This window comes from Mustela nigripes, chromosome X (assembly GCF_022355385.1).
Source record: "Mustela nigripes isolate SB6536 chromosome X, MUSNIG.SB6536, whole genome shotgun sequence".
In the NCBI taxonomy this organism is placed as follows: Eukaryota; Metazoa; Chordata; class Mammalia; order Carnivora; family Mustelidae; genus Mustela; species Mustela nigripes.
The window spans coordinates 118,901,690-118,926,337 of NC_081575.1; the positions used below are offsets into that span (position 1 = coordinate 118,901,690).

At 51.6% G+C, this 24,648-nt stretch overlaps 1 protein-coding gene across 1 annotated transcript in view; it reads left to right on the forward strand.

The window, feature by feature from the left end:
* ANOS1 (anosmin 1) overlaps positions 1-24,648 on the forward strand; it is a 174,627-nt gene that overhangs the window by 116,052 nt on the left and 33,927 nt on the right. The window contains exons 4-8 of the mRNA XM_059385998.1: positions 392-614; positions 8,764-8,948; positions 10,797-10,926; positions 20,046-20,251; positions 22,785-22,929. Of these exons, the coding sequence (XP_059241981.1) occupies positions 392-614; positions 8,764-8,948; positions 10,797-10,926; positions 20,046-20,251; positions 22,785-22,929 (889 nt within the window). The remainder of the gene's footprint in view (positions 1-391; positions 615-8,763; positions 8,949-10,796; positions 10,927-20,045; positions 20,252-22,784; positions 22,930-24,648) is intronic.

Sequence of the window (24,648 nt, forward strand, 5' to 3'; positions counted from 1 at the left end):
TGAGCTCTGAGCACTCCCGTGCATGTCCCTGAGTATCTGTCCGGTGTGTACAAAATTACCACCCGCGGGCTGGATTCCTTTCCGAGATTAGCCTAAGATATTACTTCTTTAGGGAGGAAAGAAAACAAATCGTTTATTTTGTTAGAAATTCCAAGGACATTTTCACCAAATAAGAATTCTCACCTTCCTTTCTGATGTCTTGGGAATCGGGCGTCCTGTGTCTTCAATAAGAGAACTTTCCTTCACGGGGCTCCCGGCTGGCTCCGTCGGGAGAACGTGTGACTCTTGATCCTGGGGCTGCACATTCGGAGCTCCACATTTGGTGTGGAGGTTGAGTAAAAAAAAAAAATAAAATCCTTAAAAAAGAGAATTTTTCCTCTTCTGTCATCAGCCTCTGTTCCCCAAGAAGAACTACGAATGCTTGACGAGCTGTGAGTTCCTCAAGTACGTCCTGTCGGTGAAGCAGGGGGACTGCCCGGCCCCTGAGAAGGCCAGCGGGTTCGCCGCCGCCTGCGTGGAGAGCTGCGAAGCCGACAGGGAGTGCTCCGGGGTGAAGAAATGTTGTTCGAACGGGTGTGGACACACCTGCCAGGTGCCCAAGACCCTGTACAAAGGTAAGGGGCAGAGCCCACGTGAAGGGAATGTCATTAACTCACGGGGGGCAAGCGATGCATGCACGGGGAAAGGGCCAGAGATGGGGGTGAGTGTGCGTGGGGATGGGATGGGGGTCAGTCCAGAAAGGCACCATTGCAAGAGAAGAGGAACGATCAGAAAATGCCCTTTGCGCCACGCAGACCATCTGCCAGTGTTAGTGGATCCGCCCGATCAGCCCCGGGGAACTCCTTCCCGGGCAGAACAGGTCAGTCTTATTCAGTGGGCCATGTAGGAAGCAAACTTCAGTCCAGTACCGGTCCTTTGGTCCACGAAGAGTAAGTCAGGTAAGCAGCCCTGGGGACACAGGAGCAAATCGACAGAAATCCCTGGGAAGTAGAAGCACCCTGGAAAACTCATGCAAAGGCGTGGGTGTCGTGGTTTTCCTGTTGGCTCCATGCAAAGCCAGCAGGGTCACTGCGTGGACTTTCCATACTGCGGTTGGTTAGTGTCTTGCGAGCCCAGATGGAGGAATCGCTCTCTTTCCAAGATGGGGACTCCGTCTACCCAACCATTGAGCAGACGTTACAGTTGACGTTCCTAGGCAGTTTCCAGAGCACTTAACTCTGGTGCTAAGCGACACTTGCCTCTGCCGGTAACGGCGACCCCGTTCTTTTAAGCCAAACGGCGTCTGTTGTGCTCTGGCCCGTTTTGGGTACGCTCAGAATATCCCAGGACACAACATGTTGCTGCTTTTTGGCATCTCGTATGAAGAGTCCAATAGAATTCATCACTGGGCGCCGTTCACGGCAAGTACCAAGAGGGACTTTCTCCTCCTCTCTCTGACTCTCAGCAAACATACATGATGTCCACATACAGGTCGGTTATTTTAAACCGTGAAACCGCATGGGCGCAGCGAGGCCCGCGTTGAATCACGTGCTGGCTGGCGTCCGACGTCTGCTCTCACTGGCGCAATGCCTCCCGTCTCCCAGAACGCGCCCGTCCCTGCCCTTGCCCTCAGGCGCTCCCTTAGGAATTAGTCTCGTCTCAAACCTGGGTAGTCCGTCCAGTTTTCCTGGTTTCTGCACAAGAGCTGGGGACACCTGGCTCAAGGATGGTGTCTCCAGTTCAAAGGATCTGCCGCTTTCCCCTTCTTGCCGGGTGATGTTTCTTTAACGGATTTGAAGTTTCATCGTGTTCACGCCTCTCACTATAAACGACGTAAAATCACTTTTGCAAAACCGAGCCCCTTTTAAGTTTTCTTAAGTCTATTATTAGGAAGCCCTTTCTGTTATTACAGATCATTTAGTATGTTTAGCATTTACCATAAAAATAGGATGCTTTTAGAAGGATTGTTGAAAAGGCATTGGTAAAACCCTTAGTGTTGTAAAGAGGCAGTATAAATTAAAAGATGCTTTTTATTTAAAAGTGCTGAAGAGTCAGTATGAATTTCAGGTAAGTCTGGTTCATTAGGAATAAGGGAGATATTCTACAAAGGGCCTGCATCAATGAATAATTATTAAGAGACTTGCAATTTAAACCTCCACTTAGCTAAATAGTGATTTTTTTTTTTTAAGCCCTGAAGTCCCTGTCCTATAGAGTAGCTCTTAACTTAGGTTCTTTGCGGAGACAGGCCGTTCATGGAGAACTGACTAGAAGTAGAACAAACAGACCTGACATTGTCCTGACGATGCCTTTTGGGTAGTGAGCCTTGCGTAATAGCACTGGTGTCTTGAAAATGCATATATATAGGTCTGCGGTGATGTCTCCCCCTTGCCCTGTGGGGCAGTCCCTGCAGGAAGGCTGGTCTCCGTGTCCGGGCGGCGTCAGACAGTGTCCCTGGTTAGGCGTGTGTGAGCCTGCGTGATGCTCACGGCCACGTCGCAGGTCACGAACCCCCGGCAGCGTCCCCTCACGGTCCTGCCCAGGACTCACACTGTGTGCTCACTCTCAGGAGAGGGCTGTGGCAGTGATGGCTCGTGTCTCTCAAGGAGAGGGTCCTTCTGGACCCAGGCCTTGGCCTTACAGGGACAAACATGCTTCCCCAGCTGGCCGGTGTGCACACACGTCCCTCTGAGCACTCTGCGGAGGACCGGCCGTCACTGACCTAGCCCGTGCCTTCCCCTGTCACTGCCCTGAGCCACCCCTGGGAGATCCGCTAGCCCTCCTCTCTCTGCTCCTGCGAGGCCTGTGCCACCTTTTTCGTTAGGAAGGAGCGCCCTGTCCCCGGTGGGGATGACTGGGTCCTACTCCCAGGCCACGAGGGCTGAGGCTGAGGTTACAAGCCGTTGCTCGGGTGATTTGGTTGTTGGGAGCAGGAATACGTGTGTCTCCGGCTCCCAGCTGGGCCCACTCTCCTCCTGTTTTCATTTTGAGCCTATCCAACGGTTCTATTGGACCCTAAATCATGGATTTGCTATAGTATAGGTCAATCAAAAGATGAATTCGTGTCGACTACTTTATCCTGATAAAATCACTCACGTGTCAGTGGTTACGTAGATCAGGTACGTCCTCACCAAGGTGGCCATGCATGCAACGCTCGTTTGGGCCCAGATAATTTTGCAATAAATTGGTATGTGCCCACCCCCATCCTGTTTTTTCTTGTATTGCCTATTGGGTTAGTTAAAATTTTTACAGAATACAGAAACACAAGCTTCGTGTTAGACCTCCTGTGTTTGTGTATGGAAGATGGCGAACGTACCCGATCTATGTCCTTGAGCTTTTTTTAAAAAAAGTATTTATTTATTTGAGAGAGAGAGGAGGGTGGCAGGAACGGGCCGAGGGAGTGGGAGAGACAGCTCTAAGCAGACTCCACACTGAGCACAGGGCCCCACGCAGGGCTGGATCTCACGACCCTGAGATCATGACCTGAACTGACATCACACCCAACCAACTGGGCCTCCCAGATGTCCCAAACTTAGCTTTTAAAAACTAGGCCTATTTAGAAAAGACGTTCCACGGAATGCATCCTGTTGGAGCATTTAATTTGGTTTATGCTGCAACAATTGTCCATACCTGACGCCCCTAAGTGAACCGTCCTCGGTGTCCGAGTTTAAAACAAAGGAACGCAGCGCAGTTTTCACTTCGGACTTCAAGTAAAATCATTCGCAGCTTCCTGCAAGACGTGTGAACGGCAGCCTGGGTAAAAGCCACCCGAGTTGCCAGCTCCCGGCGACGTGGGGACTCAGCGTCATTGCGGGAAGTTTAAGAGGCTGCTTCTCCGCAGGCGTAGGACAGAGAACGATGCTTGTCCGGACGCTTGTGTTCCCTTTGACGCTCCCCTGGCCTGCTGGAGGGCTGGTTCGCAGTCAACTCTCCTCCGTCCCGAAGACAACGCATTATTTTACGGCCCAGACTTCTGTTTCTCCTGACCCCGGCCAAGGCACTTGCTTAGATAGGGTAGGGCAAGAGAGAAGCTGCACCTGTTTTCCGCAGGTGAAGACCGAGACTCATCTGTGGCTCTCTCTCATCTCTCTCTCTCCCTTCCTCCCTATACTGTGCGTAGACCAAAACGAATCCCCTATCAGTTGGTCTCCAAATGAACTGGAAAATCTGATCATGTTGTAGACATAATATTTGTGTGAATAACTTCATATTTGAAATATTGAAACTTTAGGTCTCTAGACATGAACTCATCCCACTACTCAGAAATCTGGTTTTTTTGTTTTTTGTTTTTTGTTTTTTTAAGCATTTTGCCTACAGTGACCCAGTACCTTATTGGGATAGGAACACAAATCCCAGAGAACTGATGGCCTCTAGCAGAGACAGTGACTGGTGCTTAATTATTGAGTCATTGGAACGCTGTGTCTTGCTACATTTGCATAGCATTTAGACTTAGGACAAACGTTTTTTTTTTTAAAATAGATTTTATTTATCTGTTTGACACAGAGAGAGAGATCACAAGTAGGCAGAGAGGCCGACAGAGAGAGAGGAGGAAGCAGGCTCCCCGCTGAGCAGAGAGCCCGATGTAGGGCTCTATCCCAGGACCCTGAGATTATGACCTGAACCGAAGGCAGAGGCTTAACCCACTGAGTCACCCAGGTGCCCCCTGACAAACATTTTTATGGGAATAATCAGATCTCATGATTTACAACTGCTGATTCTGATCATCGACTTTTCTATCACTGTATTTTTCCAGATTTCTAAAATCACCGACTTTCACCACAGTCCTTGTGAAGGTGTAGACCATGCACCCATATTGCCACGTATTGCGGGATGTTATAGGATCCCATTTTTGACAGAACAGCGTGAATTTCAGATGACTCCTTTGTTCCAAAATAACTCCCAGAACAAAAAGTCTAGTCATTTCCATGAGAAAGAACGCACCCAGGAGCTGTGGGTTCTGCACATCTGGTTATGCAACTGGGGTGCTGGGTGAGCTCCCAGCTCTGTGCAGAAGGCCTGGCAGTGGGGGCTGGGGGTCCCGGGGGCTGGGGGGGCCAAGCCCCATCTGCTCACAATTACAGCCGAGCGCTGGACTTACTTCTAATCAACGCAGCCAGCTGACCCTGATGCAAAGCAGATGGACCATTTCTCAACATGCAAATCGTAAGACTGTTGCACATAATAACATGCAAATCGTAAGATTGTTGTACATAATAACTGAAGAGGTTGTTAAAGGAAGAAGTGCGAACTGACATCTCTGTGATGCTCATCCTGTTCCATTAAGGCTCTCGGTAGTTGAAGATGTTCAGGATTCAACCTTTGTGGTAGCAAGGGGTTCCGAGGCTCACTCTGCTGCTGCTGAGTTCAGGGTACTTCAGCGGCACAAGCATTTCTGGGGGCTGGATTTACACAAGGGGATTCCGCCCAGGAGAGCCAAGGAGAAGCGGGCACTGGAAATCTCAGAGAATGTGCTCGATGACTTTAGAGAACGGACCAGCCATCTTCTCTTTACTGTGCACAGAGAAACCCCGTGAATCACGAAGCGTTCTCCGAAGCCGTGCTCTCTCCAGATACGCCCTCGGTAGACAGCGTGTCTAGGTCCCTCCTGGAAGGCAGACGCGACACAAAGCAATCGTTTTGTTGAGATTGGTTTTTCTTCCCTCGGAGCAAACTTTGGTATCTTCTATCCTTTTTTTCTTAAGATTTGATTTATTTATTTGACAGAGAAAGAGCGCGCATAAGTAGGCAGAGAGGCGGGAGAGGGAGAAGCAGGCTTTCCAGTGCAGTGAGCAGGGAGGTGGATGTGAGACTCGATCCCAGGACCCTGAGATCATAACCTGAGCTGAAGGCAGCTGCTTAACCGACTGAGCCACCCAGGTGCCCCGGTACCTGTTTTGCTCCATCTAAGTCTTTAGAGAGCTACGTCTGGATGAAAACTCGTGAGCATACGTTGAGATTTCCATCCTATTAGGAATTGTCAGGAATTGGTCTTTCTTTAAAAAAAAACTAGGAAAATTCTGACGATGCAAATAAAACTATTGATTCCATCTTGTAAACTTACAAATGGAGTTTTATCGTATTATTATTTAGTATTTGCTTTTTAAAAATGTAAGAGTAAGCGCGTACCTGTGCTAAGTGTTCTCCTGTCCCTAAGGCGAGTGCCCGCCCGCGGGGAGGGCGTGACCACTGGGGCAGAGATTGGGTCAGTGTTTCTGTACCCTCTTACTTCCGCAGATATGTTCTCGAGTACGGAGTGGGACGGTGGATTAGGCTGTAGTACTTCAGCAGACATTTCCTGAGCATGTGCTCTCGCAACATGTGCTCTCCTGGGCCACTGTGAGGCCTGGGAAGGAAGGAGACCTGTTCCTTGAGGGCTGCGACCCCGTGCTTCCTGGGGAGGACCGATACCGTCCAAGGAGCTTCTGCTGTAAGAGGCGGCTCGACGCACATTTGAGCAGTTACAGGCTAAGGTTCGAAGAGGGGGCAGGAGAATGCACAGTTGATTTCCACTGTGGGAGGTTTGGGGTATGTAGCTCTGAGCAGTGGCCGTCAGTCTGAACCTGGACGTGGTCACGTGTCTGTAGTCAGAAAGTAGGGGGAAAGCCATTTCGGACTGAAAACAGCTAGCATTAGCCAGAAGTACCTGGCATTGGGTTTCTAGAAAAGGGGGTTTAAAAGCAGGTTGTGTGACACACACGTGCCATGTACCTGAGTGCAAAGATCTCCGGTGGTCGGTCATAAAGGTGGTCTGATGAGATACGCGGGACGTGACAAGTGTTCATCCCACAGGAAACGGGGTGCACGTCCGTGAAGAGGGAGCTAGAGAAAAAGATGAGCCTGTCGGAACATGGGGTGTGAGGCTGCCCGGAACCGCTGTCTGCAGGCCAGCAAAGAGATGCCGGGGGTCCAGGAGCGAGTCGGAAGGTCTCTTAGCTATCCACAAGCATGGAGCGGTCGTGAAGATTTCACCAGGGGAGGGGACATCCGCAGGACGGCCACTTCAGTCTGGATTTGCGTGGAGAAGTCCTTTCGGCAGTGCGGCCTGCGGCGTCGGTGGGCGCTGGGGACAGACCTGAGAACCCCTTGCTTAGCAGAACTACTCCAGGCGTGAGAGTAAACGGGTCCTCATGTAAGGCTGTACCCTGCGAAGAAAAGTTTATGACTCGAACTTAGAAGAACCCTCACGCCATGGCAAAAAGGGAGACCCATTCCACGCCAAGCAGGGTCATCAAAGACATTGGGATCGGAATCTCTCAAGGATGTATAGAGCTGTGACAACTGCCTCTCCTCTCTACTTTTCGGAGTGGCTCTTCCTAATTCAAAATGTAGAAGGCAACAGGAAACTCGGAGAGAAACCCGAGACCAGGTCATGGCTCCTGGTGACTTCATTTTCCCAGACTCAGTTACTCGATGTCCCAAATGTAGACCATTGACCCTTCCCCCTCAGCACAGACTCACAGGGACGGTTCCTTGAAGCAGCAGCGTTCTAGGAAAGGACCAAGTAGAGGCACGACCCATCAGCAAATCAAAACAGTGCAGTGTGGCGAGGAGAGCGTCTTCTAGAAAGAATTGTGTAGACCTCACTGGCCTCTGACCAGATTTATTTGCTGCCATTTTAAAATCCCGCAGCTTCCCCCACCTACATGTGTAAGGGCTTGAGAATCTCCCCCAGACAAGACTTGGCGTGATGAAGACTCAGGCGGAAATCAGAGTTGACCCTCAGTGACATCACTAACCGACGTCCGATCGTGTCTACATTTTGATTTTGCACATTGTTCAGCAGTAGAGCGTGGTCAAAGGCCGTGTGCAAGTGAGTAGTCAGTGCGTCGGGCAGAGATGCCGCGCATCGTCAGGAGGAATGGGTATTAGCGGCGGCTGGCGTTGCGGGTTCTGATGGCCCCAGGCTTCATGATACCATGGCCTCTACCTAATCCATCTGCTCTCCATCCACACGCGTGTAGAACTCTGTTTTAAATTTCCCTTTCCATAATGGCCGTGATTTCGGATGCTGGTTCTTAGGGCTGTCTGTCGCCAGGCCACTGGCCTGCACCGTAGGGGGAGAAGATCAGGACGATGAACTACTTTCACATGAGACACCGTGAAGGACGTCTAAAGCAAGGCGGTCCCTCGTGCCACAACCAAACAGCACAAATTTTATCATTTTCCAGATTTAAACCCTAAAGTCTATAGGAGTCAGTCTCTCAATCAGTTGGGGAATGAAAAAAATCCGTGCTTTGGAAATCATTCTTGTAAGGTCTGACTGCAGGAGAGCATGTAGCCTTATGATTTTTTTCCCTTAAAAGGCAAACTTTCTGAGGCAGGAGAGGTGAGCAACCCGGGGAGGCCCGTTACGATGACGTTAGATGCTCCCCGTAGACACAGCGCGTGTCGAATGGGGACAGGGTCCTCAGAGCTGCCTGACTGTGTCCTCCTGTGAATTCCTAGTTAACCTCCAGTCACGTAACTGCGTAACATTGTTTATTCCAAAGAATGCTTGTAATAGAATTGCTCTCAAGATGATTGGGGAAAAAAAATATTCTTGTTCCAAACCATGACCCGATGTAGAGCCTCTTTAGAAACAGGGAAAGCTAAAAGCAAAGGAGCTGATGTGCTTGGAAGGCGGTGGGGGCTGACCTTGCCCTGGCAGGGACGAGCCACTTTTCTGGAGGGAAATTGGGGATCTGTGGTCCTGACATGAGATTGGCCTTTTCTAGAGCTTTTCTTCCTCCGCGTGACCTGCCCTGGCATCCCACGCTGATTGTTCTAATGGCCGTGCTTCTGTTTCAGGGGTCCCCCTGAAGCCCAGAAAAGAGTTGCGATTTACAGAACTACAGTCTGGACAGCTGGAGGTCAAGTGGTCCTCGAAATTCAACATTTCCATCGAGCCCGTGATCTACGTAGTGCAAAGGAGGTGGAATTATGGAATCCATCCCAGCGAAGACGACGCCACGCAGTGGGAGACGGTGGCCCAGGTAAGTGGGACCCCCGTCCTTGACGTCATGCCCACCGCACACCCACACAGCCTTGACGCGCAGCCAGCGTTGCCTCCGCCGGAAGAGGCCGCCTGCCCAAATGACGCGGGCGTGGACGTCCTGGCCCGCGTGTCTGCAGAAGGCAGGATGCGCTCCGGAGGGAGACGCCGGCGCAGCTGGAACTTGACTCGTGGCTTCCTTTGCTTGAAAGACGTGTGCCAGGGAGATAGTTCTGTGAGGGGCCCCACTGATTTCCTCCCAGAAGGGTATTTCCTTGAGATAAATGTAAAACCCACCCGAAGAAGAGAAATGCGCCGGCCCTGGGGCACGGTCGTGTGACACCGGATCGCCTAAGCGATTCTGGTTGTCCTACACGGAGGCCTCTGTTCCGCACAAGGATGTGAGCAGCACAGAGTGTGACAAGTGTCGCACAGGTCTGGGCAGACACGACCAGCCGCTCCTCGCCTTGTGGACTACGAGCTGCAAGAAACCCACAGGGTTTTAGAGAAAGAGCAGATTCTCCATGATACGCGCGGCCTCGTGCCCTCAGTGTGTGTCTCCACGTGTGTCTGCGGGCAGAGACCCTGACCGGGCGGGGGGCCGGGCTTCGTGCTGGCAGACTCCTGTTGGTCTTCTCAGGAAACACAAAATAAATTTCAGGACGCAGGTGTTGCAGGAGGACTTCAGTGCTTTACGAATAGTCGTGTCTCAGAGAGGAGACACATGAAAATGATTTACAGACTCCAAAGGAAATGAGCAATTCGAGGTACAAAAAAAAAATTAGTGGGGAAAAAAAAAAAAAAGAAACCTGGTCAAATAAATTTAGTGATTGTATTTCATTAGTATTCTGTTAAAAAAAAAAAAAAAGTGTGCCTTCCAAAAACCTGAAGATGTCTGGCAAACGGCCTCAAAGTCTCTGATTTACGTGGTGTGCTTCCTTAATGGTACAATCTCACTTGTAAGTTTTCCAGATTGTTTCAAGATTTATGACAGCCACTCACCATGAGATCAGCTCCTTTTTCCCTGCTGCTCTGCAGAGAGGGAGGGTCTTGAATCACGTTCATTATTTTCGCTGGCTCACGTCGGCCTTTGACGTCCTGGGCGCCTTTGGGAGGGTTTCCGTTCAGTCTCACTTGCCCGTGCCCGTCCCCGGAGCACGGGCTGAGTCAGCCTCGCGACTCCAGCAGGAGAGGCAGCCAACGAGGCACCGTCCCCGGTGTCCGGTATTTTCCTGTCAACGTTGTCTCGGACGGAGAGATCTCCGCACACGTCCCTTAGAGGACCACGACCAGGCCCTTGCACTCTTACCCATTTACTCAAACCAGGAGGAAAGGCTTGGGGTGCAACGTACTACTGCAAATGGTCAGCGTCCTTTAACGCGTGTGGGTCCTCCTCCTGACTTCCAGGACGGTCGTTAGCAAGCACGTTCAAGAGGCATTTTCTTTCTGTAACCGGAAGATGGTTTCCTCCTCCTGCCTACCATACAAGGAGTAGCTCACGCATGTATCCGCTCAGAGGCGTAACTGAGACGAAACCCCTCGCGGGTTTAAAGCTATGTGAAGTCACCAGTCATAAGCAGCCCAGGCACATTCATAACGTGGGCTCCAGAGATCTTTAAGTCTTTGGGGTGAGCTTCCTAGCAGTGGAGTTAAACACCTGAAATGCCCTAGAAATTCCCTGCCCCCCCAGCTCTTCTCGTAAGGGAGCACAATGACTGCACTTACCCCAAAGGCACAGGGAGCTCAGGGCGACCTTGCGTGGGCTGAGACCATGGGGTTCTTTTAAGGCCCACCCGACTGACCCGTCTGGGTAAGACGGCTGACTGTGCTCTGCGATGTTTCTCTGCAGACCACCGACGAGCGGGTCCAGCTGACCGACATTCGACCCGGACGGTGGTACCAGTTCCGAGTGGCAGCTGTCAACGTGCACGGGACCCGAGGCTTCACGGCCCCCAGCAAACACTTCCGCTCCTCCAAAGGTCAGTCTCGCCCCGCGGACCCCAGGCTCACCTTCCTGCCGGACACCCCTGGGTGCAGAGCTGTGCTGTCTGTACGGTTGGTCGACAGGTGGTTCTTCTTGAAACAGTGGTTGCCCCAAGTGTGAATTAGTCTGTTAAGCTTCTTAACATCCAGAGTTTAAACCCGGAGTCCCTGTGCCATTGCTGTAATATTGTTCCGTTCTTATCTCGTTGCTGTTGGGAAAGCCTCTGCAATCCGGCTAATACGAAAGCTGTGACCCGTCTGTCAGGTGGGTGAGTTTCGTGGGTGCGGGGGAAGGACGTCCCAGGACTCGGTACAGATCGTGCCTCCATGCGTGCTTTCTCTCCGGCTGTGGGCTGTGCGTCCTCTCTGTGCACTACGTCTGCTGTAGCATCCCAGGTCGCGGCGTGGGGCTAGTGAGCCCCTTCCCGGACCCCCCCACCGTGCTCCTCCTCCGTGGAAAGTGGTTGAGGTGGATTTCAGACAAAACGCTTGTGATGTTAGTGAACGATGTAAGACGTGTCTCCTCCGTCCCGTGTCTTTCATCACGGGACGGTCGGAACTTTCTGCTCTCACCTGCCCTGTCTCTTGCCGCCTTTCTATGTCATTTTGCAACCCTTTGTCGATGACATCGCTGGCCTCGGAAGTGGAAAGCTTGCGACAGAAGCCATTTAATATTTGGATTCTATTATTACACCTCACGTTGTACACTTTTAACTCTTTTCTGAAAAGATCTTTTAGGAAAGGAAAGGTGCATTTTTTCCCCTCCACAGACGCAAACTCACGGAGCAAATCTGAAAGTGCCACCAGAGACGTCAATCCTTGTTTGAAATCGTGTGCCCAATTGGTCTGACAACTTAGAGAGGCAAGGGAAAAAATCACAGCAGTGGGTTCAGAGGTGAGGCTCTGTCAGAGGCCCGAAAACTCTTTGCCTTGGTTTCAGGGTTTAGATGCGATGCAGGCATGTTGTGGTCAAATGGGTTCCCATCTGTTTGGTTGCCTGGTGCCGTGTTTTCAGGTCACGGCTGCAGAAACGGACAACAGACAGAAGCCGCTGCTGGCCTTTGGAGACAGATGCGGAAGACTTTGAGGGGGATCTGGGCAGAGCCCCGCTGACAGTTCCCAGGGTCGGTCATGCGGCTGCCAGCTGCCTCAGAGGCCTCCATTCTGAGCAAGTCACAAAGCCTTGCTGTCCCGATGCCTCCAGTATATCTGCGCACCTGAATGGTCCAGAACTAGAGCGGCACCCCTCAAGTTTAGAGGGGCTTCTGTTGAACGAGACAGCACCGTGCTGGGGAAGCCCAGCATTCGCCGTGACACTCTGTTTGATTTCCTCCCTTTCCAAGCACACCCAACACCGAGCCTTCCAGACTCTCATCCTCGCTGTTTTTCCAAACCCAAAATGTCTGCGCAGAATTCACAGGAGAGCTCTACGCTCTTGCCCGTGAAGAGACATCACGGAATTGTGGGAATGGAAGGGGTCCGGGCAATGAGGACATTTCCTCCAGGATTTGTCGGAAGCAGCCTGGACCGTTGACAAGTGGCACCACATTCTTCCTTCCTGACCTTACTCAGATCTCGTCATATGGAGAAATGGGCCTCATTAGGGAAACCGTGTTTGACAGCGTTACTGAAATAGAATGATCGTGCCGTTAAATTCATTCCTCTTACGTGCACAGCCCACGCTGTACGTTTCCGCTGCACGTGGACGTGTGAACTACCGCCGTCCGCTCCTAGAACCCACCAGGAGCCTTCATGCCTTCCTGGGGGAACTTGAAAGTAGAAACAAAGTTCGTTTGAGTCATCTCCTTCTCATCACTCATGTGTCATTCCCTTTGTATTAAACGAACATTTGTTGAGTGCTTATGTGTGTCAGGCACTGGTCTAGGCACAGGGGATAAGGAATGAACAAAAGGACAAAAGTGTCTGCTTTTCTGGAACACACACATACACTTGGGCCAATCGGGGGTATGAGGAAACAGTCAGCAAGATTAATAAGTAAAATACTGCTGTATGGTAGGGGAGGTAGCGACAACTCATGATAAAAAGAAAGAACAGGACACAGGAGATGTTGCGGGGGTGTATTTTGTTGTTAGTTTTAGGGAGGCTGGACGGAGGTTTTGGTGAGAAAGCGATGCTGTGGAAAGGAGGGGGAGGAGTAAACCTCATGAAAGAAGAGCCTTTTGGTTTTGGAAGCAGTTGGTGCAAAGGTCCTGAGGCAGGAAGGAGCTTGCCGTGTTTGTTGAAGCCTTGAGCAGCGGAATGGGGGCAGGGGAGCTGGAGACGGAGCCTGAGAGGAAGGAAGGTGTTGGGTTTGTCGGGTCTTCATCGCCACTGCAGAGAGCACAGCTGTTCTGCTGTGGGAGGGACAAGGAACCGCTGAGAGATGCTGAGCAAAGAAGACGGTGTGACTGAGCGTTTAGTGGGGCCTCCCCAGCTGTTGTGTGAACAGGAGAGAAGAGGCAAGACGACACGGAATCAGGGATACAGCAGAGGCCTCTGCAGCGTTCCCGGTCGAAGGTGGTGGCCATTTGGATGAAGTCAGGTGTGAGCCATGCGGGGGACACACGTGGGGGAGGGTACAGCGGACAGCACCTGAGACGTCGCCCGTGGCTCGCAGGACACGCGGAGGACGCAGACGGGCTGTACGGCTGCCTTGTCGCAAACTCCTGGAGGAGCCGCGCTGCTGACGATTGAGATGGAGATCTGGGGGGAAGAGAGAGCAGGAGGGCAAGACCCCGTGATGCAGAAGGGGCGCGATCCCCTCCAGGTCACTGTGACTGCTGTCTCGGGCTCCTCCTGCAGACGGCCTCTTCTCAGGAGCAGAGGCACTCAGCGGAGGGACGTGCGGAGAGGGTTGCAGCCGAGAAGCACGAGCGAACCAGCTCTGGAGGTGAAGGCACAAACACGACGTGCCTTCTAGCATAACTTTCCCCCAGTCACGCACGAAGACGCTTACTGAGCGGGTGGGACCATTCTAGAAGGGGGTGACCTGGGCTGCCCAGCTCAGAAGATTCTGCAAGTCATTGCACTGTCCATTTAATGTGAGAGAGTTTTACGGAATGGAAGTTAAGTCCCAATAAAGTCGCTTCGACAGTTTTCCCCCAGGAAGCTGATGAGCTTGAGTAAGTGGGGAACGACACGGTGCCGTCTCGCGAGTGGTCACCTACTCTTTACACAAGTCGTGCGGGAAGTTTTCCACCATCGAGCAGAATTGTGCTTGTCCCACCACACCACGACGCATCTTGGCCAGACCCGTAGCAGAACCTCTTAGGAATTCTGCACCGGCATGTCCGGTTGGCAAGGCCACGAAAGCGGCCGTCTAGCACACGGCTCACACGGAGATGTGCGGGAGTCCGGGCACGGGGCGTATTTGTAGAACCAGGAATAGAACTCTGTACCAGAGGCCATCCTGTTTCCAAAAATGGCGCATTTTCATTTCATAAAAGCCCATTGATCCCTGCCGTGCCCCAGACCTGAAACCATTCTGTGAGTCCTCTAGTGGCTTACAATGGCTTTGAGAAGGACCGATTGCTTCTCAGATAACAGCCTGTGCGACCGGTACGGGTGTTTGAGTTAGCTGGAGAGCCGGCCGTGGTGATTTAAGTCTGGGTCAGGGGAAAGGGGAAGAGATTTTTTCCATCTACAGTAAACCCTTCTCAAAATAAAAGGAAAATCAAATAGAGAAAAAAATGAAGACAGGCGTGACTATAAAATGGAGATAATCAGTCATTCCTGCTGGTAGCAGAAAGTCCAAAATACAGGTTGGGATCATCCCTGTATTTACTTATTTAAATTTTCTACTACTGTTCCCCCAGGACTTAAGAAGGAAAGTCAACGTTAAGAATCAAAATTAGGAGTAAGTCCGTATCCTAATGTCTCTTTCTGGTTTTCGTCTCTTTCTTTGGAAACCGGAAGAGGTAACGCTTCCCAAAGGAGAATTACCTTCCCAGGCCACTGCTGGCTACCGAGCCGCCCGATCGGACGGTCTCCCCAAACGCTTTCCTGCTCTTGCACTGAACAAAGCGTAGGAGGCATGGGACCCGCGCACGTTTCCTGCGGCGATGGGGCTCCTCCAGACGGCGCGCGAGTGAAAGCTTTGGGTGGAGGTGGCTTATTTCGGAGGAAATCCGGGAAACCGGGTAGGTATGACGTGAAGGAAGACGAGACAGAAGAAGAGGATGAAAAGCTGTGTTGTCCTCCTGGCTGCCGCCGTGGGCGACCACAGCTCCTTCCCGTGGGGACGCGGGAGCACACGCAGGCCGTCTCCCGGCACATCGGTCCTGCAGGGGGCCCAAGCCCGCTCGGGGCCGGGCGAAGGCGCAGGGAAGGGGCTGGCAGACGGAAGTTGAGCTGTGCGTGTCCAGCAATAGGGCAGTGCAGATTTGGGACTCTGGGGGGTCGACAGTGGGTTTAGTCCACAGCCGCAGCATTGCTGTTACAGACGGATCTAGGACAGTTTCAGTCGTGGTTTAAAATCAATATATGACCCTTACATGAAAGGAATGCCCACATGAGTGCATTCCGGTCCCCTTCCTGTGTCCCAACTCGGTGTTTCAGCTTTCCTTGATCATGTCGATACTAACCAGTGAAAGAATGTGTGTGTATTGTGCAGTGTTGTGACTATACATTGCTAAGTCTTCATACCTGTGCCAAAACACTCCTTACAAGTCGGCCGAATTGGGGACAAAGTGTGTCTGCCTTTCAGCGTGACTTCCGTACGTCAACGTACAGTGACAGAAAAAAGACTTCTAATTTTCTACGTGGTACAAAGGAAAATAGGCTTTTTTTTTTTTCGTAGCTAAAAGCCGCCAACATTTGTTTGGAAGTTTGCAACCCGTCAGTATCCATTTAGCTTTCTGAAATCACAAACGTTAAAAGGAACCTAGAAGGAAGAATGTCAAAATGCACGTTGCGTTGTCATTGACCTAATACACCGTCTTTAGTGATGATACTCACTTCCCTCCCGGTTCAAGGTTCCTTCTCCATCTCTCGGCTCCGTTTCGTCACGGGCACAGGATCCATTCACCAGGAAAAGCAGCAGACAGCACTGTTTTCCTAGTGCAAGAGTCCCGCACGGGCTGGTGTCGCATGCATATGGTGCACAGGGTCGGTAAACCTAAAGCGACGTCCCTTGGGGTCATAAAGCTCCCTGCTGTGGCGCGGGGACTCTTGACGTCACTCCCTGTGGCTGTGTGAGCGCCCTTTCCACTGCGTTGGACTCCTGCAAACTGTTGTGTACCTGGAAACCCACCGCCCGCAGTGTAGCCTCCGCAGCATTTCATACGCTTATGAGCTGTGTGTCTGGATGCTATAGGGTGATTCCCGTTTTTTGAATGAGGGAAGGAAAATGATCCCAACTGCTGAGTCCAGACAGGAAAAGAAAAGCGAAGTATTCGAACGAGCCCTCTAATTTAGTTGTTGAATGTGTGAGTAGTTCTACCGCTGCTTTGAAAATGTATGTGTATGGGGTGATTCATTCATCATCACTGTCTTGCCGTTTGCATACTGGTTGCATTGGCCACTAATGTTCAGGAAAGAATGAAACCTCAACCTCCCCAGAGGAAACCCAAATATTCCGTCTTCCGTGGCTAGAAGCACCCCGTGTGATCGTTAATAAAAGGAACTATTTTTGTCCCACACGAACATTGGCTGTTCACGCTCCGTGATTGATAGAGCTCACACTGGCCATTGTAGACCAGTAGGAAAAGCTCGCACAGCCTTCCCAGGCCAGTATCTTCGGAAGCGTGTTTCCTGTCTGCGTTCTGAGACGTGTGTCCATAGATACTTGGGGAGGTCACCCAGAGGGAGTGCAGAGCGGCAGAAAGGGTATTGACATGGGCAGGACGTGCTCTGCTTCCAGCTTGAGCCGGAGGGCTTGGACAGCGTTGGTCCACGCTCTAGAACATTCAGCCCTCATGCTCAGTTTCCCCATTGGAAACATGGGAGCGAAACTCCAACATTTCTGCCACAAAGTACAAGCACACATTTATAGCATTCCGAGACGGTGTCTATGTCAAGTTTCAGGAGCCAGTGGTGTCCCTGCTTTTGGAAGACCAGCTCAGGAATAGGCGCTGTATGGCCCATTGTCCAAATCTGGCGCTGCTTGCTTTTACTAATAACGTGTTCTTGGCCCACAGCTCATTTGTAGACGTCTTTTCCCTGGCTGCTTCTGAGCTACCGTTGCAAAGTCAGGTGGTTGCCACAGAGACTGTATGGTCTGCAAATCTGGAAGCTGACTTGACTCAGCCCCCGACCAAAAGACATTGTCACTCTGCACTAGACCATTACGATGGACACTTTCCGCACGGAAGGGCTTTGTGTATTTTCCTTCTGTAGGACCTCTGGCCCGTGGTCGTGATGAAGACCTAGAGCATGGCTGGATGTGTGCAGGCTTCTTTGTAGAATCTCAACTTTCTCTCCGCACCCTCTTTTTCAGTCTCCCGACTGCCGCCACCCTTGACTTGAATGACCTTGAGAAAGTCACTCTGCGTCTCTAACCTGAAGACCTTGCCCAGTTGCTTTAAAAAAGTGCCAAGTAAATAAATTGTAGAATCCCTTAGGGATTTATTAAAATGTAGCTTCTTCACATCTATATATATGTATTTTTTTTTTCCACAAGCAGACTTCCAAGTAGACATGTCAAAATTTGAATGCAATGAAGTCATCATGCCCACTGATAGAAAGGGTTTCGTGTGATTCAGCAAAGGGACTGTATTTTGCTTTGTGATGCAGGGAGCCATCCCATAAGGCAGGGCATGGCTTGACTATGGGAATTTTCAGACTGACCATGAAATCCCTCCAGATTAGAGAAATAGGGCAGGCAGCTGCTCTCCCGATGTCCACAGCCCATGAGCGGACGAATGGATATTTGGTGTACGGACGATAGTCAGGCCAGTAACCAGGGTCTGCTGTTGTCTTTTGCTTTGTAACTTGAATTGCGATAGTTTGGGGGTGTCTGGGTTACAGGTGGAGTCTTACCGCAATGCGGACCTGGGGTCTCTTATTTCAAGCCCGAAAGAGGCTCCCCTCGGATTTTGCCGTTCACTTTTCGGTCTTGCTAGGATTCACCCACTCTGGCTGGTGGGATTCCAACCTGGCAGTGGAATCTTATTCGCCTTACAAATGAATGCTGACGGTTTGGAAATGTTTTATCCACTCTTCTACGTGTTCGGCGCCCGTTTCCCAAGTGCCCACTACGTGGGCTGGGCCCTCTTCTCAACGCTGGGACTACAGAAGCGAACAAAACGGATGAAACAAGAAGTCTTCTCCTCACGGAGCTTTCGTTATCGGGAGCGGAGTCAGACCGCAAGGAAGCACATAATCAGTCCGTTGCCGGAAGGGCTGTGAGCACAAGGACGCAGCGGGGAGGGCCGAGAGGAGCACCCACGTCCCGCAGGACCGAAGGGACGTGCAGCGGAGCGGGGTCGAGCGGCGGCCGGGAGCCGTGGAGAAGGCAGGGCGGGTGGATGGCAGGAGCGGGGCTGCTCCTCGGCCTCCTGTGTCCAGGCCGAGGGAGACCAGCGTCTTCCAGCTCGTGCGGAAGGGAGTCAGGTGCACGCCGCCTGCTTTCCGGCCACCGGGCGCGATGCTTTCCAGCCACCGGGCGCGATGCTTTCCCAGTACTGGCCTGCCGAGAGATCCCCTACTTCACAACGGCGCGAGTCTTTTACATCGAGAATAGCTTACATAAAACCTATAAATACATATTTATATAACTACAGGAAATACACGCATGCAGGACTCCCCGTATGCGCTCGTCCCGGTGCACGTCTTGGGCGCTCCCAGAAGGTTCCTGACCCAGACTGCGTCAGAACCCCCACCGCCCCCGGTGGAGAGCGTCCCGAAACGTGCTCGGGATAACGCACTCCCCTGAGAGAGCAACCGTGAAACGTTCTTGTTTTTAGAACACGGAGCAGTCAGCCAAACCTCTGGTCCTTCCTTACCCATCACAGAGAAAAGCAAGACATTTTTAATAATAATCCATGTTTTCATCATTCCCAGACCAGGAACGACCCCGACAGGAAGAACATGCGTATTTTTCCCTCGGCCGTTTTCGTTGCTATCGAGTTAGATACAACTTCCTTGTGCTTGTGACGCAGATGGTATTATAATTCCATTTATGGGCAGTATCTCTCCGGGAGGGCGTTTTAAAAGGAGACCATCTGTATGTGATTTGCGGTGAGCGGCATCTCCGCGTGCTCCCTTGGTGGCGGAGCAGGAAGGAACGACCGTCTAGCTTTGGCGTATTTTGTCGTCTTCGTGTATGTATGTCAAATGCGGATTTGTAGAGTCATTGTTCCAGACCCTCGTCTGTCTCTTGACGGCCGAGAAGGCTTCGGTTCCTGTGACAAGTCAGAAATGGTGACATGACAAACATGGGTGTTCTCCATATGTCATCCAATTTGTCATGTAGATGTAGCAAAAACACTTTATTTTTGCTGATCTCCCTTTGGGGCTCTGGCGGTGTCAAGGACCAAAAGCTCCAGGACCACTAAGATGAAAGCGGTTACTGGTGCGAGCTGCATTCCTGTCTTTGTCTCCCCAAAGGTTTCACAGATGGGTCTTCTCTGCTGACCTAGTTCATGTCAACCAGCCTAAATGGAATTTCACCATGTTTTAGAAATGATCTTATTTAGCTGAGAGCGTTGTGAACAAGCTGAGAGCATTGTGAATGGGGAGGGAGAACCTCCCGCAGACTCCGTGCCGAGCGCAGAGCCCGGCGCGGGCTGGATCGCTTGACCGTGGGACCATGGCCTGAGCCACAACCGAGAGTCAGACGCTTGACAGACTGAGCCACACAGGTGCCCTCAGTGTTACCATGTCCTATCTAGATGCATCAATTCTGGTACAACAGAAATTCAGCCGGGTAATAGTTGTATGGAAATGCCTACAAGAAGCCTTCTGCATTACAGATGTGGCCCAGAGAAGTGTATCTTAACTGTTTTGTGTCCGTGTTTTCAGGTGAGGCTTACGGAGGGGTTGTATGTGTTTGCAGCTTTTCTCCGCAGAAAGGGCAGTGCTCACCTGTTGGCCACGGCGTCCTTAGCCATCCGAGGATACGGGTTCTGCTGTCGTCTCGGTGTTTGAGTCGCTTTGTCTTTCTCCTGCATTTCAGACCCGTCGGCACCCCCTGCCCCGGCCAACCTCCGGCTTGCGAATTCCACCATAAACGGTGACAACACCGTGACCGTGGCCGTGGTTTGGGATCTCCCCGAAGAACCAGACATCCCCGTGCACCACTACAAGGTGTTTTGGAGCTGGACAGTCAGCAGCAAATCCCTTGTCCCCACGAAAAAGAAGCGGAGGAAGACCACGGAGGGGGTAAGTGGGCGTGAGAAGGAAGAGTGGCGTCTCCTGGCGCCGTGTCCTTGAACTCAGGGCCGCGGATCAGAGGGTGGTCTCTGCTGAGCTCAGGGAAGGCATGGGTGAAGGAAAGCTTCCTGTCCCTCTCGTCTGGGCCGAGGAAGTGCAGAGAATGGTGGGCCAGCCCAGAAGTGTGGCCTTGGACATTTTTGGTGAAAACAGCCGAATTAAGCTCATTGAGCGCCTCCTATCCAGATGGCAGCTGCAACTCCATAGAGACAAGAAACAGGAGCCATTTGGTCTTGACTGTCCAGTCAAAGAAAATGATAGAACTCAAGACGTCCTTTACCTTTAGGTTTTCTTTGAGATCCTTATAAGTCGACGAGCAGAAGTCCGTGTCTTTCCTGTCCTGGCCGATTTTCTTCTGTAAGCTACGGCACTCAGAAAACACACGTTTGACAATATATTGCTCTCGTCGATTAAAAGAACTTGGAAGGGTTTATTTTCCCAGAGGCCAAGAAGTAAAGTCTCCACTGAGCCGTTTTCTGAAATGAGATTTCTACGAGTGAACATTTGGCATGAGGGAATAAGTGAAATTCGTAGTGCACGGAAGGGAGTTCCTTGGTTTCCTTTATCGTTGTTAGAAAACTTACATGAACAACTTCCCCCTTATGTAAGTTAGAAAACTTACATAAACTTGAATTTATAAAGCTGATTTCTATAAAAAATACATTTGAAAGTATTTTTTATAAAAGATAACAAGACTTTTTTTATTTTTCCCCAGCAGTGAAGATTCCAGTTTCTAGGCCATTTAGAATTATAAAACATGTGTCCAAAACTTGGCATCCTCAGTATCTAGCTGATGCCTATTTTGGTTTTATTTTTAAGAAACTTTCTGACAGTTCTGTCCTTTATTTTGAAGGACTTCTCAGTAAGAGGTCGTTGGCAGTGCATGTTTATCTCATAGGACAACTTAGGGGAACTCACGTTGTGGGATCACAGGGGTTCGAAGCACAATGTGACCTGTGCAGGGCTTAAGGTGTCCACGTGCATATGCACACACGTGTGCACATGGGCACACACACAGACACCATCAGTCAGCAAACAGCTTCATAGGTTGCTAGGAAACTTTGCCATTTATTTCTATTCTATATCAATTAGATAAATAAAATGTGAACAGCAAAGTTGACATCATTAATAGGCCAGAGTAGCCAAAACTGTAGGTCACTGTCTTATCAGTGACTTTCATTTTTGGATCCAGTGAAGGCAAGCTCCAGGTCCAATGGAACCCTAAATTCTCAGTGTTAAAATCTATCCAGTTAACGTTAGGATTGGAAACAGGGAAAATCCAAAAGAACACAAGGAATTATGACATTTTCCTTCTGGGGATTCGTGGGTTCCCTTTACCGGAGATGGCATTGCAATATCCTTGGAAAATAAGGAGAAAAGGGGATTTTTTTCAAGGTGATGTTCTTTCAAAAGTGCATTTTTTTTTTTACCCTGGAGATGAGTTCAGGGAGAGAGGAGCGCATTCCGACAGGAAACCCTCTTTAGAAGAAAGTGAGAATCAGTAGTTGATGCAGATACACTGTGGGTTGGAGAGGGAGACCGTCCCCCACGAGGCCCCGAGGGGGCTTTTCTCATTGGCAGGATCAGGGGCAGAGCCCGGACCCCGCGGAGTTCCAACCAGTCTCCCCTCGAACGCCCGAGCCATGGCGCGAAGCCGTCTGTCATTTTCGGCGGGTGATACGTGCGCGATCCTAGCCAGGCCACGGACAGCCCATTCTCTCGCTGAAAAGAGATCTCACAAGACCCGAAGTCATGGTCAGGATGCTAAAAGTCGACTGTGCGATTTAAACACAGGAGTTTCTAACGTGACTCTGTCTGACGGTCTCCGGCTGCACCGTCCGGCCGCAAGCGCCCTACGCGCAGAACACGGGAGCCTCTCCGCCGGGACGTGCGGGCTGCGGGGCCTGCCTCGGAGGGCGCTTCCTGTCCCTCCTAAATGTCACTTTACATCATAATTACAAATGCCCTTACACACAGACACTTGGATGAGGGCTTCATCCTAACAACGATGATGACCAATAAGTCTTCAAGCATTTTCTTAGGATGATTTTTCTCACTTTTGAAATCCCCTCAGAGAAGATTTAAAAGAAAAAGTAAAGGAACAGGGAATGTCGGCTCGTAATTTTCCCAGGTGTGCCAACATGAGCTCCGTCAGCGTGTCACAAACCTGTGTCTTTGGGGGGTGGTGTCTAGGGAGGGAGGTGACAGAATTATTCATTCCTAAGGTATGGGAGAGGATCCAGTAATCCGATAAGGAACCATATCCCGAAAAAGAGGTTCAGCCCTTCTGTGCAATGTGTTTGGATGCCGAGTAAAACCGCATTTTCAGACGCTCAGGAGGGAGGGACGGTGCAGCCTTAGAGAGCGAGGCCTCCGGCGCGTGCCAATGGCCGCGCTTCTCGAGGGGCCGCCGGTCCCTGGGACGGAGAGGCCGGGCTGGGCAGGCTCGTAACGGGCTTCGCGCCTCTTGTCTCCTCCGCAGTCCCGGAATTCCGTGCTCCTGGACCGCCTGCAGCCGGACTGCGGCTACACCGTGGAGCTTCAGGCCATCGCGTACTGGGGGCAGACGCGCCTGAAGGGGGCCAAGGCTTCCCTGCACTTCACAGCCGCGCGCGCCGCCGGCCACAGTAAGTGCCGCGAGCTTGTCGCCGTCGGGCGAGCACGGGAGCTGGGACTCCCCCGGAGGGGGGGTAGAGAGAGGGACAGAGAGGTTTCCTGAGCCGGGAATGTTGCAGGCGGCAAAGCCACAGTGCCGAGCTAGGTGACCGCTGGGGTGACCGTGTCAGACAGGGTCACCCTGGAAGCTTCTCTTTCGGTTATGTACTGAATATGCAATGTATTGGTGTCGTAATGGAACTCTAACAAGAAAACGTAGGTCTCCTAAAAACGTGGCAGGCAGCACGACACACCATTTCCGCGGCTGCTCCCCGGTGCTCCCCCTCCCTTCTGGAGAGGCCGCTGTGTATCCCAGGGACTGTGTTATTCCCCTGTGCAGTTTCCTGGTTTCCGCTTTTCCTAAACGGGTATGTCGGCCCCACACGGTGCAAAGAAAAAGGAGAGCCCCACGTGGCACGCGTATCGGAGCCAGAACATAAGTGACTTTCTTGTGTCCGGCTTTGCTCACGAGAGGGGACAGGTTAGGGCCGCAGCGCAGAAGCGCCCGGCAAGGTTTCCGAGAACCGGGGCACGTGACAGGAGCGTGTGATGTCGGTCCCCCGGGAGCAGAGCCCGGTGCTGTCTGCCTTTCATCCTGGGTCTGGCGCGGAGGGTAGCAGAGCGGGCGGGAAGCTGGTCTGAATCTCGGAAAGACGAGCCCGGCTCTGCGGAGTGAGACGCAGTCATGGCCTGCGATCCTCTTCCCCGGCCTGCGAAACATCGGATCGAACCAGCGGCTGTTTGATAGGAGGCTTTCAAAAAAGTTCTAGACACAGAGCTTCCTCGCTGCTTGAGAAACCAGCTCTTTGGAGATTAGATGTGTTTGAAACCGTCTGCGGTTTCTCTGTATGGCTCGGGGCATAACACAACTTTTACCTGGAACTTCTCATAGAAACTTTTCTATGTGTTTAGCAACTGAGGCTGGTATTTTCCAGTCCTGTCATCTCTCCGCTCCTCTCCCTGAAGCGCTTGGCTACGGACTGCATGACTGTGTCTGGTGATGGGGAGGCCGACGTGCTAGACTCTTACGTGAGGAACACAGCTGCGCTACAGAGTGTGTACCGTGCACAGACCAGGAGGGCACGTCTAGTGTATCATGCATTCCTGTACATGTGCTTGTGCATGCACACACACACACACCCCACACACGCACACACATACACACGCACACACACAGAGACACATGCATATGCATGGACACACAGAGACAGAGACACATACATATGCATGGACACACATGTGCACACCCATGACTGCAACACTAGATGCATTCCGAGCTTTGCCTCATGCTGACTTTGGAAGATAACCGTGCCCACAGGATCAGGGGAGCCTCCATCCGTTGCACACGGAGCCGTGGGGAACCGTGGACGCAGAAGCCACGAAGGTGCTCAGACTAACAGGTGCTCAGATGGCACGCACCTGTTCGTCTCCTGCGCTCTCCTGCAGTTAACAGGTGCTCAGAATGACAGGTGCTCAGCACACCTGCTCCTTTCCCAGGTTCTCTGCAGTTAACAGGTGCTCAGACTAACAGGTACTTAGCACACCTACTACTCTCCCAGGCTCTCCTGCGGTGAACAGGTACTCAGACTAACAGGTACTTAGCACACCTGCTCCTCTCCTGGGCTCTCCTGCACTTAACAGGTGCTCAGACTAACAGGTACTTAGCACACCTGCTCCTCTCCTGGGCTCTC